Source organism: Heterodontus francisci, chromosome 7 (genome assembly GCF_036365525.1).
Source record: "Heterodontus francisci isolate sHetFra1 chromosome 7, sHetFra1.hap1, whole genome shotgun sequence".
NCBI lineage: Eukaryota > Metazoa > Chordata > Chondrichthyes > Heterodontiformes > Heterodontidae > Heterodontus > Heterodontus francisci.
Window position 1 is genome coordinate 126,294,063 of NC_090377.1, and position 15,204 is coordinate 126,309,266.

The 15,204-nt window shown below is 41.1% G+C and overlaps 1 protein-coding gene across 1 annotated transcript in view; it reads left to right on the plus strand.

Annotated features, from left to right (window-relative positions):
- The window catches only part of bard1 (BRCA1 associated RING domain 1), a 192,075-nt gene extending 182,029 nt beyond the window's left edge, over nucleotides 1–10,046 (plus strand). Inside the window, exons 10-11 of the mRNA XM_068036136.1 lie at nucleotides 6,000–6,103; nucleotides 9,181–10,046. Of these exons, the coding sequence (XP_067892237.1) occupies nucleotides 6,000–6,103; nucleotides 9,181–9,516 (440 nt within the window). The 3' untranslated portion in view covers nucleotides 9,517–10,046. The remainder of the gene's footprint in view (nucleotides 1–5,999; nucleotides 6,104–9,180) is intronic.
- Nucleotides 10,047–15,204: the final 5,158 nt, after the last annotated feature.

Here is a 15,204-nt window from a genome sequence, read left to right on the forward strand (position 1 = left end):
ACCCCAGAGTCTAAGGAAGACTGAAAAAATTATGGCCAGTGCCTCTGCGATTTCCACCCTCACTTCCCTCTGTATCCTTGGATGCATCGCATCCGGCCCTGGTGCTTTATCCACTTTAAGTACAGGGTGCTTTAAATATCCAAGCCAATAGGTTGCCTCTAATTCCAAGCATTCTCATTTTTGTTGATCTCTTATGAAGCACCATGTTGAATGCCTTCTTGAAGTCCATATAAATAACATCCATAGATATTCCAGCACTGACCACATTAGTTGCTTTATCAAAAAATTCAAAGAGGTTCTTTAAACATGACTTGCCCTTTCCAAATCCATGCTGGCTGCATCTGGTAGTTCATATTTGTAGAAATGCTTAGTCACTCTGTCCCTAGAGCCAGCGTTGCCCGTTCTACTGGATGACTGCACACCTCTCTGAGAGAAGCTGATTTTGGCTGTTTCTACCACTACTTAATGGAGAGTTGCACTCTGGCTGCATAAGGAAGCCTTGCTGAGTTTGGAACATCATAACTGTGTTGTAAATGACCAGAGTGTGTTTGATCCCAACACTGGACCCCAAAGAGTAGGAGCATTGTAAGACATATTTAGGCATATGTTAAGCCTATTAAGCTTGTTGGCAAATTGGCAGTAGCAACATGGATACAAAATTGATTAAGGTATGGAAAACAGTTGTGGTGAATGCCTGTTTTTTGGACTGGAGGGAGGTATATGATAGTATTTTCCAGAGTTCAGTACAAGGGCTATTGCTGTTTTTGATATACATTAATGACTTGGGGATACAGGGCGCAACTTCGGAATTTGCAGATGGTACAAAACTTTGAAGTTTAATAAGCAATGAAGATAGTAATAGACTTCAAGAGGATATTGACAGCCTGGTGGAAAGGTTGGACATATGGTAGATGAAATTCAATACAGGAAAATGTGAGGCCGTTTATTTGGTAGGAAGGAGGAGGAGATGCAATATAACCCAAATTGTACAATTTTAAAGAAGGTGCAAGAAGAGAGAGAGACCTGGGGGGGTATTTGTGCATGAATCTTTGAAGGTGGCAGGATGAGCTAGTAAAGCAATTAACAAAGCATATGGAATGCTGGGCTTTATAAATAGAGGCAGAGAGTACAAAAGCCAGGAATTTATGGTCAACCCAAATGACATACCAGTTCGGCCCCATCTGAAATATTGTGTTCAGTTATAGGCACTGCGCGATAGGTAGGATGTGGAGGCTTTAGAAGAGGACACTGAATGGTTCCAGGCAGGAGGGATTGGAGTCATGTGGATAGACTGGAGATGCTGGAGTTATTCGCCTTTAAGCGAAGAAACGATTTGATGGAGGTGTTTAAAATCATAAAGGGTGAAGATAGAATAAATAAAGAGAAACTGTTACCAATCATTGAAGGGTCAAAATAAACCAGAGAGCAAAGATTTAAGGTGATTGGCAAAAGAAGCAACATGAGGAAAAGCATTTTTACACAATTTGTGATTAGGATTTGGAATGTGCTGCCTGATAGGGTGGTGAATACAGATTCAGTAGTAACTTTCAAAAGGGAATTGTATAAATACTTAAAGGAGAAAAAAAGAGCAGGGGAGTAGGTCTAACTTTGAAAGTGCCAGAGCAGACTTGATGGCCCAAAGAGCCTCCTTCTGTGTTGTACTATTCTATTATTTATTGTGTGGTGCTAATACCCTTCACCTCAAGGGGCAACAAGTTTGCAAGTTAAAAATCTGAAAATGAATGTTTTTCACGCAACACTGATTGCAGCACACAGCAAATCTCTCACCTCATGACACATGCTTGAAAAGACTTATCTGATGCTCCAAAATGGTGGAGTTGGTGCATGAGCACCTACTCTTTCTCTTCTCTTCCCTGGCCCCAAATATCCTAATTTATTTTATTTGGTGCCCAAAAAGGGAAGGTCCACTGCCTCAAATTGCACACAGCATTTGGATAAATTCCTGATCTTATTTTATTCGAGTGCTGAACTTGAAGGTATGGACTGACATCTCTCCAACTACTTCATGGCACCATATGTTCATGTGACAAAAATGGCAATGATGGATTATTTATTGCATTCTTTCTTGCTGGTCACCGCACACAGAATTAAAATTGATTTCTGCTCGCTGTTTCTCAGGCTGCAGAGAATGCACATTGTAGCTGGCTCCTTATGCGTCAGGACAGGCACTTGGTATGTGTAGTTTGTTTGCTGCCATTGTCTTTGGATGCAGAAGAGTGTTGCAAATCATTCAGCGTGTTTGGAACTGATCAGTGGATCAGAGTATTCCAGTCAATTCAAGCATCATACATGATTGACTTTCTTTTAAGTAATGGGCATAATTGACTGCCATATGTGTTGAAGACATGATTCAGATTTGAGGAATGAGCAGGGCAATGATTCTTTGTAGATGCTTTGACAGACATCTCTGTAACTAGAAGCTACGGGTCATAGGTTTATATTCAAATGCCGGCCATCAGAGGTACAGGCCTACAGACTTAAGTACAAAATCTCCACTGACACTCCAGTACCGTAACTGAGGGAGCACTACATTGTCCGAGGTGCCTTCTTTCGGATGAAACCTTAAACAGAGGCCTGTGTTCTCTTTCAAGTGGGTGTAAATGATCCCGTGGCACTATTTCAAAGAAGAGTCGGGGAGTTCTGCCCAGTGTCCTGACCAATATTTATCCCTCAACCAACATCACAAAAAAAAACATACCTGGTCATTATCACATTGCTGTTTGTGTAATCTTGCTGTGTGCAAATTGACTGTCGCATTTCCTACATTACAACAGTGACTGTAAAAGTACTTCATTAGGTGGAAAACACTTTGGAATGTTCTGAGATCGTGGAAAGCACTGTATAAAAATCTTTATTTTTAGACAGAGGTCTCTGCATTAACTAGTCTTCTTTGGCCTCCTTGTCTCGGGATACAACGTTTAAGTGCCTGGAGGTGGTCAGTGGTTTGTGGAGCAGCGCCTGGAGTGGGTATAAAGGCCAATACTAGAGTGACAGATTCTTCCACAGGTGCTGCAGATAAAATTGGTTTTCGGGGCTGTTACACAGTTGGCTCTCCCCTTGCGCTTCTGTCTTTTTTCCTGCCAACTGCTAAGTCTCTTCGACTTGCCACACTTTAGCCCTGCCTTTATGGCTGCCCGCCAGCTCTGGCGATCACTGGCAACTGACTCCCACGACTTGTGATCAGTGTTACAGGACTTCATGTCGTGTTTGCAGACGTCTTTAAAGCGGAGACATGGACGGCCGGTAGGTCTGATACCAGTGGCGAGCTCGCTGTACAATGTGTCTTTGGGGATCCTGCCATCTTCCATGCGGCTCACATGGCCAAGCCATCTCAAGCGCCGCTGACTCAGTAGTATAAGCTGGGGATGTTGGCCACCTCGAGGACTACTGTGTTGGAGATACGGTCCTGCCACCGGATGCCAAGGATTCTCTGGAGGCAGCGAAGATGGAATGAATTGAGACTTTGCTCTTGGCTGACATACGTTGTCCAGGCCTCGCTGCCGTAGAGCAAGGTACTGAGGACACAGGCTTGATACACTCGGACTTTTGTGTTCCGTGTCAGTGCGCCATTTTCCCACATTCTCTTGGCCAGTCTGGCAGTGGAAGCCTTTCCCATGCGCTTGTTGATTTCTGCATTGAGAGACAGGTTACTGGTGATAGTTAAGCCTAGGTAGGTGAACTCTTGAACCACTTCCAGAGCGTGGTCGCCAATATTGATGGATGAAGCATTTCTGACGTCCTGTCCCATGATGTTTGTTTTCTTGAGGCTGATGGTTAGGCCAGATTCGTTGCAGGCAGCCGCAAACCTGTCGATGAGACTCTGCAGACACTCTTCTGTGTGAGATGTTAATGCAGCATCGTCAGCAAAGAGGAGTTCCCTGATGAGGACTTTCTGTCTTCGCTCTTAGGCGGGCAAGGTTGAATAACCTGCCACCTGATCTTGTGTGGAGGAAAATTCCTTCTTCTGAAGACTTGAACGCGTGTTAGAGCAGCAGGGAGAAAAAAATCCCAAACAGTGTAGGTGCGAGAACACAGTAGCTAGTAGTCATGTAAGAAATAAGCAACCGTGTTTTGAGGGATCCATCTTGTGTTCATGGTTAGTGATTTGTTCTTGACATTTTGAGGAGATTCTTAAAAGTTTGTAATTACTGTAAGCATGCTACTTGTACTAAGTGCTGTCCTTTTATCTGTTTTATGCTCACTAAATGTATGCAGTGATTATAAATCTTGAGCCAAGTTCTGATTGACCTGCTGGCTGACCTGCTGAGTGTTTCCAGCATTTTCTGTTTATCTAATTGGCAAAAGGCCAGAGGTGAGATGAGGAGACTTTTTTTTTTATGCAGCGAGTTGTGATGATCTGGAATGCTCTGCCTGAAAGGGAGGTGAAAATAGATTCATTCGTAACTTGTATAATGGAATTGGATAAATACTTGAAAAGGAGATATTTGCAGGGCCATGGGGAAAGAGCAGGAAGAGTGGGACTAATTGAATAGCTCTTTGAAAGAACTGGCACAGATATGATAGCCGATTGGCCTCCCGCTGTGCTATATGTTTCTATGATTTTCAAATGAGAGTTATTGTTTGACCTCTCAATGTTAGGATCACCTGGCATTGTGTGATACATGCAGTAAACTGGAGAATATTGGTGAGGGCTCTCAGTTCAACCCAAGTCTTATAATGTTAGATGATTTGTGTGGGGATGTGAAGTCCATTTACAAGAGTGGCAAGCGATTTCTAGTGTTAAAAACCAAACAGTTAGTGACAGTCAGCATTTCATTGGCAAACACACCATTAATAATGGGTCACTGCGTGACATTATTCTCTAATGCAAATGGGTAAAACTGAACTCTTTTTCCATGGGTGTTCGTGCGACAAATTATCCTCGCCCAGGCTTTGATTAATTCCATTGTTGACATGGCTATTTCTCAAAAAAGCTTTGGTGTGTGTGACAGCTGTGGAGAAGTATAAAAATCCTGCTCAGCTCTCTGGGGAGATGAAAGCAATCCAAGGTTTTCTTTACTCAAGGAAATCAGGTTTTAACCTGAATTCATTATTTTAACAGACTTCAGGTAAACAACATGTTTCGATTTTGGGCTAGTTGGCTCAAATTCTTTTCAATTATATCAAGGCATATTCTAAATGCAAATTAGTATGATTCTACTCACTGATTTGGTTATAATTTCACAAAAACCCATTTGTTAATGCATCTTTTATGTTTTAAATATAAAACATTCTCTCTGCTACGAAGAATATTATACTTCTGGTAACTTTCAACGGCCGTGTTTGACATTTTATATTCTGCCTGTTGTCTCTTTGCTTCCTGCTTTTCCCGGGCCAGCTGTCAGCTGTTAGCCACATCTTTTCATTTTAGTCAGACAAAGGTTCTGTACCCGAGATCGCCACATTTTCAGCATTGTGCAGTATCTGTACATATGTAGAATAACGTATTACCCAAGGGACTCTGGAAAAGGGGGGAAAATATTAGAGTTGCCTCGGGCTCCATTAATTTCAGTCAGCTCATGATGTTAACCATAGGGGTTGTTGAGTCAACTTCCATTGTATGAAGATATATAATATGTTGTTATTGCCAGTTCATTGACCTCTATTTTGCTGTGTGTCTTGCCGCAAGGCTTGGCTGTAAACCAAGCTTTGCCAGCTTACATTCTGCTGATTGATGTCTTATCTAACAGTGGTGTATTCATGTATAAATATTTTAAAAGGAGTAATGGCAAAAAAAGAAATGCCAGTACAGTGTTAGAATACTTACCTTTTTTGGGAAGTAAGGGGACAGAGGCTTTTTGCACAGAGTAGTTGCACAGTGTTTTAATCATAACATATGCTTGCTCTGCTGTGTCACTTTTTTTGTATACTGACAGGAAGAGCACTGTGTCTTTTCCGTGTGCTAAGCATTAGGGGGAATTGCTTCCATGTGCCGTTAATGCTCGTTAACCGAAATGCTTTTCTTCTCAATTGCCAAGGGGTGACAGCTTGCTTGGAGAGCAATGACAGAGTTGCCGAAGAAGACTATGAGATAAGTACTGTAAATGGTCCCAAACGTGGGCGGCTCAACCAGGAACAGCAGGTACCACAACTCTGCTTTTCTCTAATGAAGGATATTACAGCATTGCTAAGTGTCGCAACACCATTATCTGTTTTTTAAACTGTCAGATTATCATGATTTTTTTTCTTTCATGTCACATCTTGCAACATTTGAAACTTTAATTCTTGTAAAGTTGACATTTGAAAACTGTTTAAATTAATCAGAACATTGCTTGCTGTGAGAATGATTTTGAGTACCGACGCACCACAGTATGTTTGCCGCAAGCCCTAACAGATTGATGCAAATATCGAACGGGTATTTTTACCCTCTGGCATTGACAGTTGGAATGAGCATCTCTGCCAGTGGCTATTTTGCCAATTATATTGCCAATTTCATGTTGATCCAGTGATTTGGGATGTGCAATGACTTGAAAATGGCAACAGAATTTGGATATCACATTTCAATCTTGCTGTCATATGCACTGAAAAAATGCGGTGTGATTACTGCTCCATGAGATCGTCTCACATAACTTATGGTGCAAGTATAATTCCAGGTCAGTGTGATGTTGTGCTTAACCAGTGCCCAGATTATCCATTGGATCTTCTGGGAATTTTGAGAAATAGGTTTGGAATCTTCTTAAAACATATACAATAAGAAATGCAAAGCACTGGGGTTTCTTTCTACAGGAACAATTCAAAAGAAGAAAAGAGAACTTGTTTAGAATCTATGTTAAACCGCACTCTGTAACTGTGCACATTTCTGGGTCTCCATATTATAAAAAGAATACTTTTCCCTAGGAAAGAGAAGATTGAGAGGTGACCTGATGGAGGTCTTTATAAAGGGGTTACAGAGTCATAGAGAGGTACAGCACTGAAAGAGGCCCTTCAGCCCACTGAGTCCATGCCGACCATCAACCACCCATTTATACTAATCCTACATTAATCCCATATCCCCTACCACATCCCCACCTTACCTCAATTCTCCTACCACCTACCTACACTAGGGGCAATTTATAATGGCCAATTTACCTATCAACCTGCAAGTCTTCGGCTGTGGGAGGAAACCGGAGCACTCGGCGGAAACCCACGCGGTCACAGGGAGAACTTGCAAACTCCGCACAGGCAGTACCCAGAACCGAACATGGGTCGCTGGAGCTGTGAGGCTGCGGTGCTTGCCACTGTGCCACCCAATAGGGTAGAACAGAGGTGGTGTTTACCCTCGTGGAGAATCCAAAACTAGGGTTCATAAATATAAGATAGTCACTCATCATAAATCCAATAGGAAATTCAGGAGAAGCTTCTTTACCCAAAGAGTGATCAGAATGAAGAATTCTGTACCAGGTGGAGTGGTTGAGGCAAATAGCATGAATGCATTTAAAGAGAAGTTAGATTAAGTACATGAGGGAGAAAGGATTAGATGTATACATTGGGAAGCTGAGATGACGTAAAATTGAAGGAGTGTTATGTGGAGCCTGAACTCTGGCATAGACCTATGTAAAGATTACTAATTTGCTTTGTTATGTTACATCACTTAATTTGAATGACTGGATAATTCAAATTTTTTAACGCCAAAAACAGCTTTGAATTATCGGGAGTCATTTGTATGTCGTGAGAAAACTATTCAACTCTCCTTATTGCAGAAGCAGTTTGAACACATTGTAGAGTAAAGTTGATCTATCTGAAATAGTGCTAGGTTTATGCTTGATTATTTGGTTTGCATGCTTTTGTAACCAAACTGGTGAATGAAAGCAGTGCAGTCACTGTTTCATGTCATAACTTTCAAAGTATTTGATGAGGTCCGTTACAAGCAACTTCATGCTAAATTAGAAACTAATAGGAAGAATAAGGAAATTGCTGATTGTGTAATCAATTGCTAGGTAATAGGAATCAAGGTAAGTTTAAAAATTGTATTTCTAATTGGACAAATATGACTAGTGCAGTCAATTTTGTGTATTGGTCCTCAAATCGCAACTGCTCATTATATCATTCAGGGTATTGAGTGTAGTTATGTGGATAACTAAAATGCTCTAATGAGGGATATCATTCAAATATCTACAGAAACCTAGCAACTAGACCAATGACTGGGGATGGGATAGAATTTCATATTTAGAAATCTTATACTGAATTGATACTAAGAATGACATATGGAATTAGAGTGAAGAGTATGTAATTTAATCAAGGGTGGGGGCAAGGGTGATTTGGTTTGCTGGTTGACTGAGTGTGCACCTGGAGCAGGAAAGGTTGGTTCAATACATGCATTCAAAAAAGATGGTGAGCAAATAACTAGTTCTTCAGAACGGAAATGAATAAAAGTGATATGAACAGGTCTGAAGAGGTAATCTGATGGACCGTTTATGAAAGGGTTTGATGCAGTACAGATAGAGATGCTTACACTTGAGTGAGACCTAAATTAGAGGCCATAAATATAAGTCCAGTAGGGAATTTAGGAGAAACTTCTTTACCCAGAGAACGCAGGAATGTGGAACTTGCTACCACAGGGAAGAGCTGAGATGAATATCATAGATGCATTTAAGGGGAAGCTAGATAAGCACATGAGGGAAAAGGAGTAGAAAGGCACCCTGATGGGGTGCGATGAAGTTTGGTGGGACAAGGCTTGTATGGAGTATAAACATCAGTACAGATCATTTGGACTTTATGGCCTGTTTTCTGTGCTGTAAATTCTGTAATACAGTGTAAGGTCCTGAATATGGTGTAAGGTGTAAGCTATATCCACTTAATGCTTGGTCCCCCTCTGTCCTCCTTATACATATTTGTTTAGTGTACTGGTCAGTTCTCTTGTGTGCAAACTGCTTAAAACCCCCTGCATGGAACAGCGTTTTATTGAATTTAAAATTATTACAGTTAAACCTCTTGCTTCGTGTTTGTTAGGTAGTTTTATGTTGGTAAATATGTGAATTTTTGATGTGATTTAAGTAAATCCATCTGATATTGTTCCATAATCTAATACCATATTTCTGCATGAGTAAATAGCTCTGTCTGCAGGTCCTTAATTATGTACAGAGGTGCTTGCCTCTAGTGCAGTTTGAAATACATTTTAACAAATCATTGTCCCATGCTGTCATATTGTTCTAATCACAACTTTATTTTTTTCGCTGTTAGCTGCCGAAGCTGTTTGATGGCTGCCACTTCTATTTCATGGGCCCATTCAAAAGTTGCAAGAAAGAAGAGCTTGCTCAATTGGTCAAGGTTGGTGGGGGTCAGATCCTTGCCCGGCAGCCCAAGCCAGATAGCGATGTAACTCAAAGCATCAACACTGTGGCTTACCATGCGTTTCCTGGCTCAGACCAGTCGTTCTGTACACAGTACATCATCTATGACAAAAACAGTAACTACAAGCCTGAGAAAGTGAGGCTGGGCAAAGTGTGGACTACCCATTCTACATGGCTGATTGACTGTGTGAAATCGTTTACACTGCTTTCGGTTACTGAGCACTAATGGAATTATATCTAGATATGTTGATTTATTTTATAAATGGGTGACTCAAAACAATATGCCTCTGTATGCTATTGATTAAAAATTATGAAGAAAATTGCTTTAAAATTTAAAAGCAGCTCAGAGAAAATGTGAATAACAGTAAAATTATGGGTCAAAGTTTGGTTAAACTAATCACTGTAAAAATTGCTTTATAATGACCTTCCTCTGTTAACGTCTCTTATACTGTGTCACATTAAGTATTCATTACGCTAAATTAAGCTCATTCAATAAAAAGATTTATTTTATATCTTGCTCTACACATTTTTCACACTCAATTTGTTTTAACACGAAAAGAATAATGAAATACATCTGTTTAACTTGATTCCAGACATGCTGCATGCCAGCATTTCTAGGTATGCTTTAATCCTTTCATTATTAACATGCTGGTTATCAAATCATGTGCTTTGTAATGAGGGTTTGTCCCAGAGTTAAGACTGTCCACTGCTCAGTTTCTTGCCAAATGTCTGAGATGAGAAACACAGTTTAAATAAACTAGTGAAATTCAATTAGTATCTATGTAACTGTTCTTGTCTTATTCAGGTCTATAATTTTAGCATAATTGGGATCATCTTTGTAGCCCACTTCCATTCAGGAAGGAGAGCATTGCAGTAAAAATTCCAACATTGTTTACTAGTTGCATCTTACTGTATAATTATCAGAAGCATTGTCAGCTAAGCTGAGTTCAGCCCGTCAGGACTATAGAAAAAAACCTACTGAGTGTATAGAAATTATGAATTCAGACAATGTCATAAAATCAAAAACATTGAAGGAGCCATTCAGTGCTTTCATGTCTGTGCTGGCTGTTTGAAAGAACTGTTGAATTAGTCCCACACCCCTGCTTTTTCCCTATAGTCCTGCAGATTTATCCTTTTCAAGCATATATCCAATTCCCTTTTGAAAATTACTATTGAATCTGCTTCCATCATCCTTTCTGGCAGCACATTCCAGATCATCATAACTTGCTGTGTTTAAAAGAAAATTCCCATCTTCCCTTTCTTTTGCAAGTTATCTAAAACCTGTGACCTCTGGTCACTGACCCTTCTGCCAGTGGAAACAATTTCTCTTTATTTTCTTCATCCCAGCACCTTTCATAATTTTTAACATCTCTATTAAATCCACCCTTGATCTTCCCTTCTCTAAGAAGAACAGTCCCAACTTCTCTAGTTTCTCCATGTAATTGAGGTCCCTCATCTCTGCCATTCTAGTAAATCTTTTATGAACTGTCTCCAGGGCCCTGCCATCCTTTCTAAAGTGTGCTGCCCAAAATTGGGCACAATATTCTAGCTGGGGCCTAATTAGGAATTTATAAAGGTTAACGTAACTTCCTTACTTTTGTACTCTATGCCTCTATTTATAAATTTAAGGGTCCTGTATTTTTTTTAAGCAGTCTTATTAACTTGCCCTGCTTCCTTCAAAGAATTGTGTGTGTATACCCCAGGTGTCTCTGTTCCTACATCCCCTTTAAAACTGTGCCCATTTTCTTCACATTTACCCCCCACGTTCTTTCTAGAGGGCCACAGTGAAAAATAGTGGTAAGGGGACAGGTCTGCAAAGCTTAGATCTGATTCATTGATTGTGAGATCACTTAGCTCCATCTATCACATGCTGCTTCCACTGTTTAGCTTGCATGTAGTCCTCTGTTGTGGCTTCACAGGGTGGCGCCTCATTTTTAGGTATGCCTGGTGCTGCTCCTGGCATGCTGTCCTGCACTCCTCATTGAACCAGGGTTGACCCCATGGCTTGATGGTAATTGTAGAGTGAGGGATATGCCAGGCCATGAGTTTACAGATTGTAGGTGAATACAATTCTGCTGCCACTGATGGCCCACAAATGCCTCATGGATGTCTAATTTTGAGCTGATAGATAGGTTCTGAATCTACTCCATTTAGCACAGTGATAGTGCCACACAACACAATGGAGGGTATTCTCATTGTGAAGGCAGGACTTAGTCTTCACAGGGATTGTGAAGTGGTCACTTTACCAATGCTGTCATGGACAGATGCATCTGCGACAGGTAGATTGGTGTGGGCAAATTCAAGTAGGTCTTGTTGAATCTCTCACCGTCTGTCGCAGGCCCAACCTGGCAGATAAGTCCTTCAGGACTCGGCCAGCTCGATCAGTAGTGGTGATTGACATTGAAGTCCCCCACCCAGAGTACATTCTGTGTGCTTCTTCCAAGTGATATTCAGCATAGAAGAGCACTGATTCATCAGCTGGTAGAGGTTGGTAGGTCATAAATCAGCAGGAGGTTTCCTTGCCCGTAGAATCATAAAATGGTTACAGCACAGAAGGAAGATATTTGGTCCGTCGTGTATGTGCCAGCTGTCTGCAAGTTCAACTCACCTAGTCCAACTCCTCCGCCTTTTCCCCATAGCTCTGCAAATTTTTTCTCTTCAGATAATTATCCAATTCTCTTTTGAAAGCCACAATTGGACACTGTCAGGCAGTGCATTCCAGATCCTAACTGCTCGCTGCATAAAAAATGTATTCCCTCATGCTGACGCTGCTTCTTCTGCCAATCACCTTAAATCGGTGTCTTCCGGTTCTCGATCCTCCCGCCAAAGGGAAGAGTTTCTCCCTATCTACACTGTCTAGCCCCCTCATGATTTTGAACACCTCTATCAAATCTCCTCTTAATCTTCTCTTCTCTAGGGAGAACATCCCCAGCTTCTCCAATCTATCCATGAAACTGAAGTTCTTCATTCCTGGAACCATTCTCAAAAATATTTTCTGCACCCTCTCTAATGCCTTCACATCCTTCCTAAAGTGTGGTGCCCAGAATTGGACACGATGCTCCAGCTGAGGTCAAACCAGTGTTTTACACAGATTTATCAAAACTTCCTTACTTTTGTACTCTATGCCACTATTTACCAGGGAGACTGGGTAGCTCAGTTGGCTGGTGTGTGGTTCAGGATAGTGTCAACAGCATGGGTTCAATTCCCATTCCACTCTGAGAAAGGCAATAGGAAGCCCCCTTATACCTTCTTCCCATGCATGCTCATCTCTCCTGCATGGAGGAAAAAAAACAGAGAGCCTTCCCGCAGGCAGAACAGTACATCCCCTACTTATAAAGCCCAGGATCCCATATGTTTTATGAACTTCGCTCTCAACCTGCCTTGCTACCTTCAATGATTTGTGCACACATACCCTCAGGTTCTCACCCTCATTAGAATTTTACCCTTTATTTTATATTGCTTCTCATTCTTCCGCACAAAATGAATCACCATAATTCTCTGCATTAAGTTTCATCTGCCACTGCTCTGCCTCTTCTACCAACCTGTGTCCTTTTGAAGTTTAACACTATCCTCTTCGCAGTTCACAATGCTTCCAAGTTTTGTGTCATCTGCAAATTTTAAAATTGTGCCCTGTACACGCAGGTCTAGGTCATTAATATTGACCAAGAAAAGCAGGTGAACCCTGGGGTATCCCACTGTATACCTTCCTCCAGTCCAAAAAACAACTGTTCACCATTATGCTCTGTTTCCTGTCACTCAGCCAATTCATATCCATGCTGCTACTGTCCATTTTGTTCCATGGGCTCTAACTTTGTTCACAAATCTGTTATGTGGCACTTTATCAAATGTCTTTTGGAAGTCCATGTAAACAACATCAAATGCATTATCCTCATCCACCCTCTCTGTTACCTCAACAAAAAACTCAAGCAAGTTAGTTAAACACGATTTACCCTTAACAAATCCATGCTGGCTTTCCTTAATCCACATTTAGCTAAATGACTGTTAATTTTGTCCCAAATTATTGTTTCTAAAAGCATCCCTACCACCGAGGTTAAACTGACTGGCCTGTAGTTTCTGGGCTTAGAATCATAAAAAGTTTAAGGCACGGCAAGAGACCACTTGGCCCATCGTGTCTATGCCGGCCGATAAACAATCCACCCATTCCATTCCCACCTTCCAGCATTTGGTCCGTAGCCCTGCAGATTACGGCTCTTGAGTTGCATATCCAGACTCCTTTTGAATGAGTTAAGGGTTTCTGCCTCAACTACCCTTTCAGGCAGTGAGTTCCAGACCCGCACCAACCTCTAGGTGAAAAGAGTTTTCCTCATCTCCCCTCTAATTCTTCTACCAATCACTTCAAATCTATGCCCCCAGGCACTAACCTGTCTGCTAAAGTGAATAGGCTTTTCACCTCCACTCTATCCCCTGAAAATTTTGTACATTTCAATCAGATCTCCTTCTCTGTTCCAAGGAGAATGACCCCATCCTATCCAATATTTCCTCATAGCTGCATTTTTCCAGTCCTGGCAACATCCTCGTAAATCTCCTCTGTACCCTCTCTAATGCAATTAGATCCTTTCTGTAATGAGGTGACCAGAACTGTACACTGTATTCAAGTTGTGGCCTAACCAATGATTTATACAGTTGCAGCATAACCTCCCTGGTCTTATATTCTATACCTCGGCTAATAAAGGAAAGGATTCCAAATGCCTTCTTAACTATCTTATTGACCTGTCCTGCTACCTTCAGGGATCCGTGGATGTTCACTCCAAAGTCCCTCACCTCCTCTCCACTTCTCAGTATTTTCCCATTAATTGTGTATTCCTTTGCCTTGTTTGATCTCCCCAAATGCGTCATCTCTCATTTCTCCAGGTTGGATCCCATTTGCCATTTCTCTGCCCATCTGGCCAGACAATCAATATCTTCCTGCAGACTACAGCTATCCTCTTCGCTATCTACCACAAGGACAATCTTAGTGTTATCTGCAAACTTCTTGATCATGCCCCATATATTTACGTCCAAATCATTAATATATACCACAAAAACACCCATCAACAATTACCCTTTGTTTCCTGCCACTGAGCCAATTTTGTATCCACCTTGCTGCATTTCCCTGGATCCCATGGAATTTTAATTTTTAAACAGTCTACCATGTAGGATCTTGTCAAAAGCCTTGCTAAAATCCATGTAGACCACATCAACTGCACTACCCCCATCTATCTCCCTTATTACTTCATCAAAAAATTCGATCCAGTTGGTCAAACAAGATTTTCTCATAACAAATCAATGATGACTATCCTTGATTAACCTGTGCCTTTCTAAGTGACAGTTTATTCTGTGTCTCAGAATAGATTCCAATAATTTGAGGTTAGACTTACTGACCTGTAAATATTCGGTCTATCCCTCGCTCCCTTTTTAAACATAGGTACAACGTTAGTAGTTCTCCAATCCTCTGACACTACACCTGTATCCAGTGAGGACTGGAAAATGATGGTCAGACCTTGTGCTATTTCCTCTCTTGCTTCTTTTAACAGCCTGGGGTAGATTTCATCCAGCCCTGGTGATTTATCAACTTTCAAGGATGCTAATCTCATTAATACTTCCTCTCTCCCTATGTTTATCACAGCCAATACTTTATACCCCTTTTCCTTAAGTACAATGCCTGCATCATCCCTCTTTTGTCAAGACAGACACAAAATATTCATTAAGAACAATACCAACATCTTCCGCCCCTACACATAGGTTACTTTTTTGGTCTTTTATGGGCCCTACTCTCTCCTTAGTTATCCTCTTACTCTTAATGTATTGATAAAACATCTTTGAGTTCACCTTAATTTTACTTGCCAATATTCTTTCATGCCCTCTCTTTGCTTTCCTAATTTCCTTTTTGATTTCAGCCCTCCACTTTCTATAC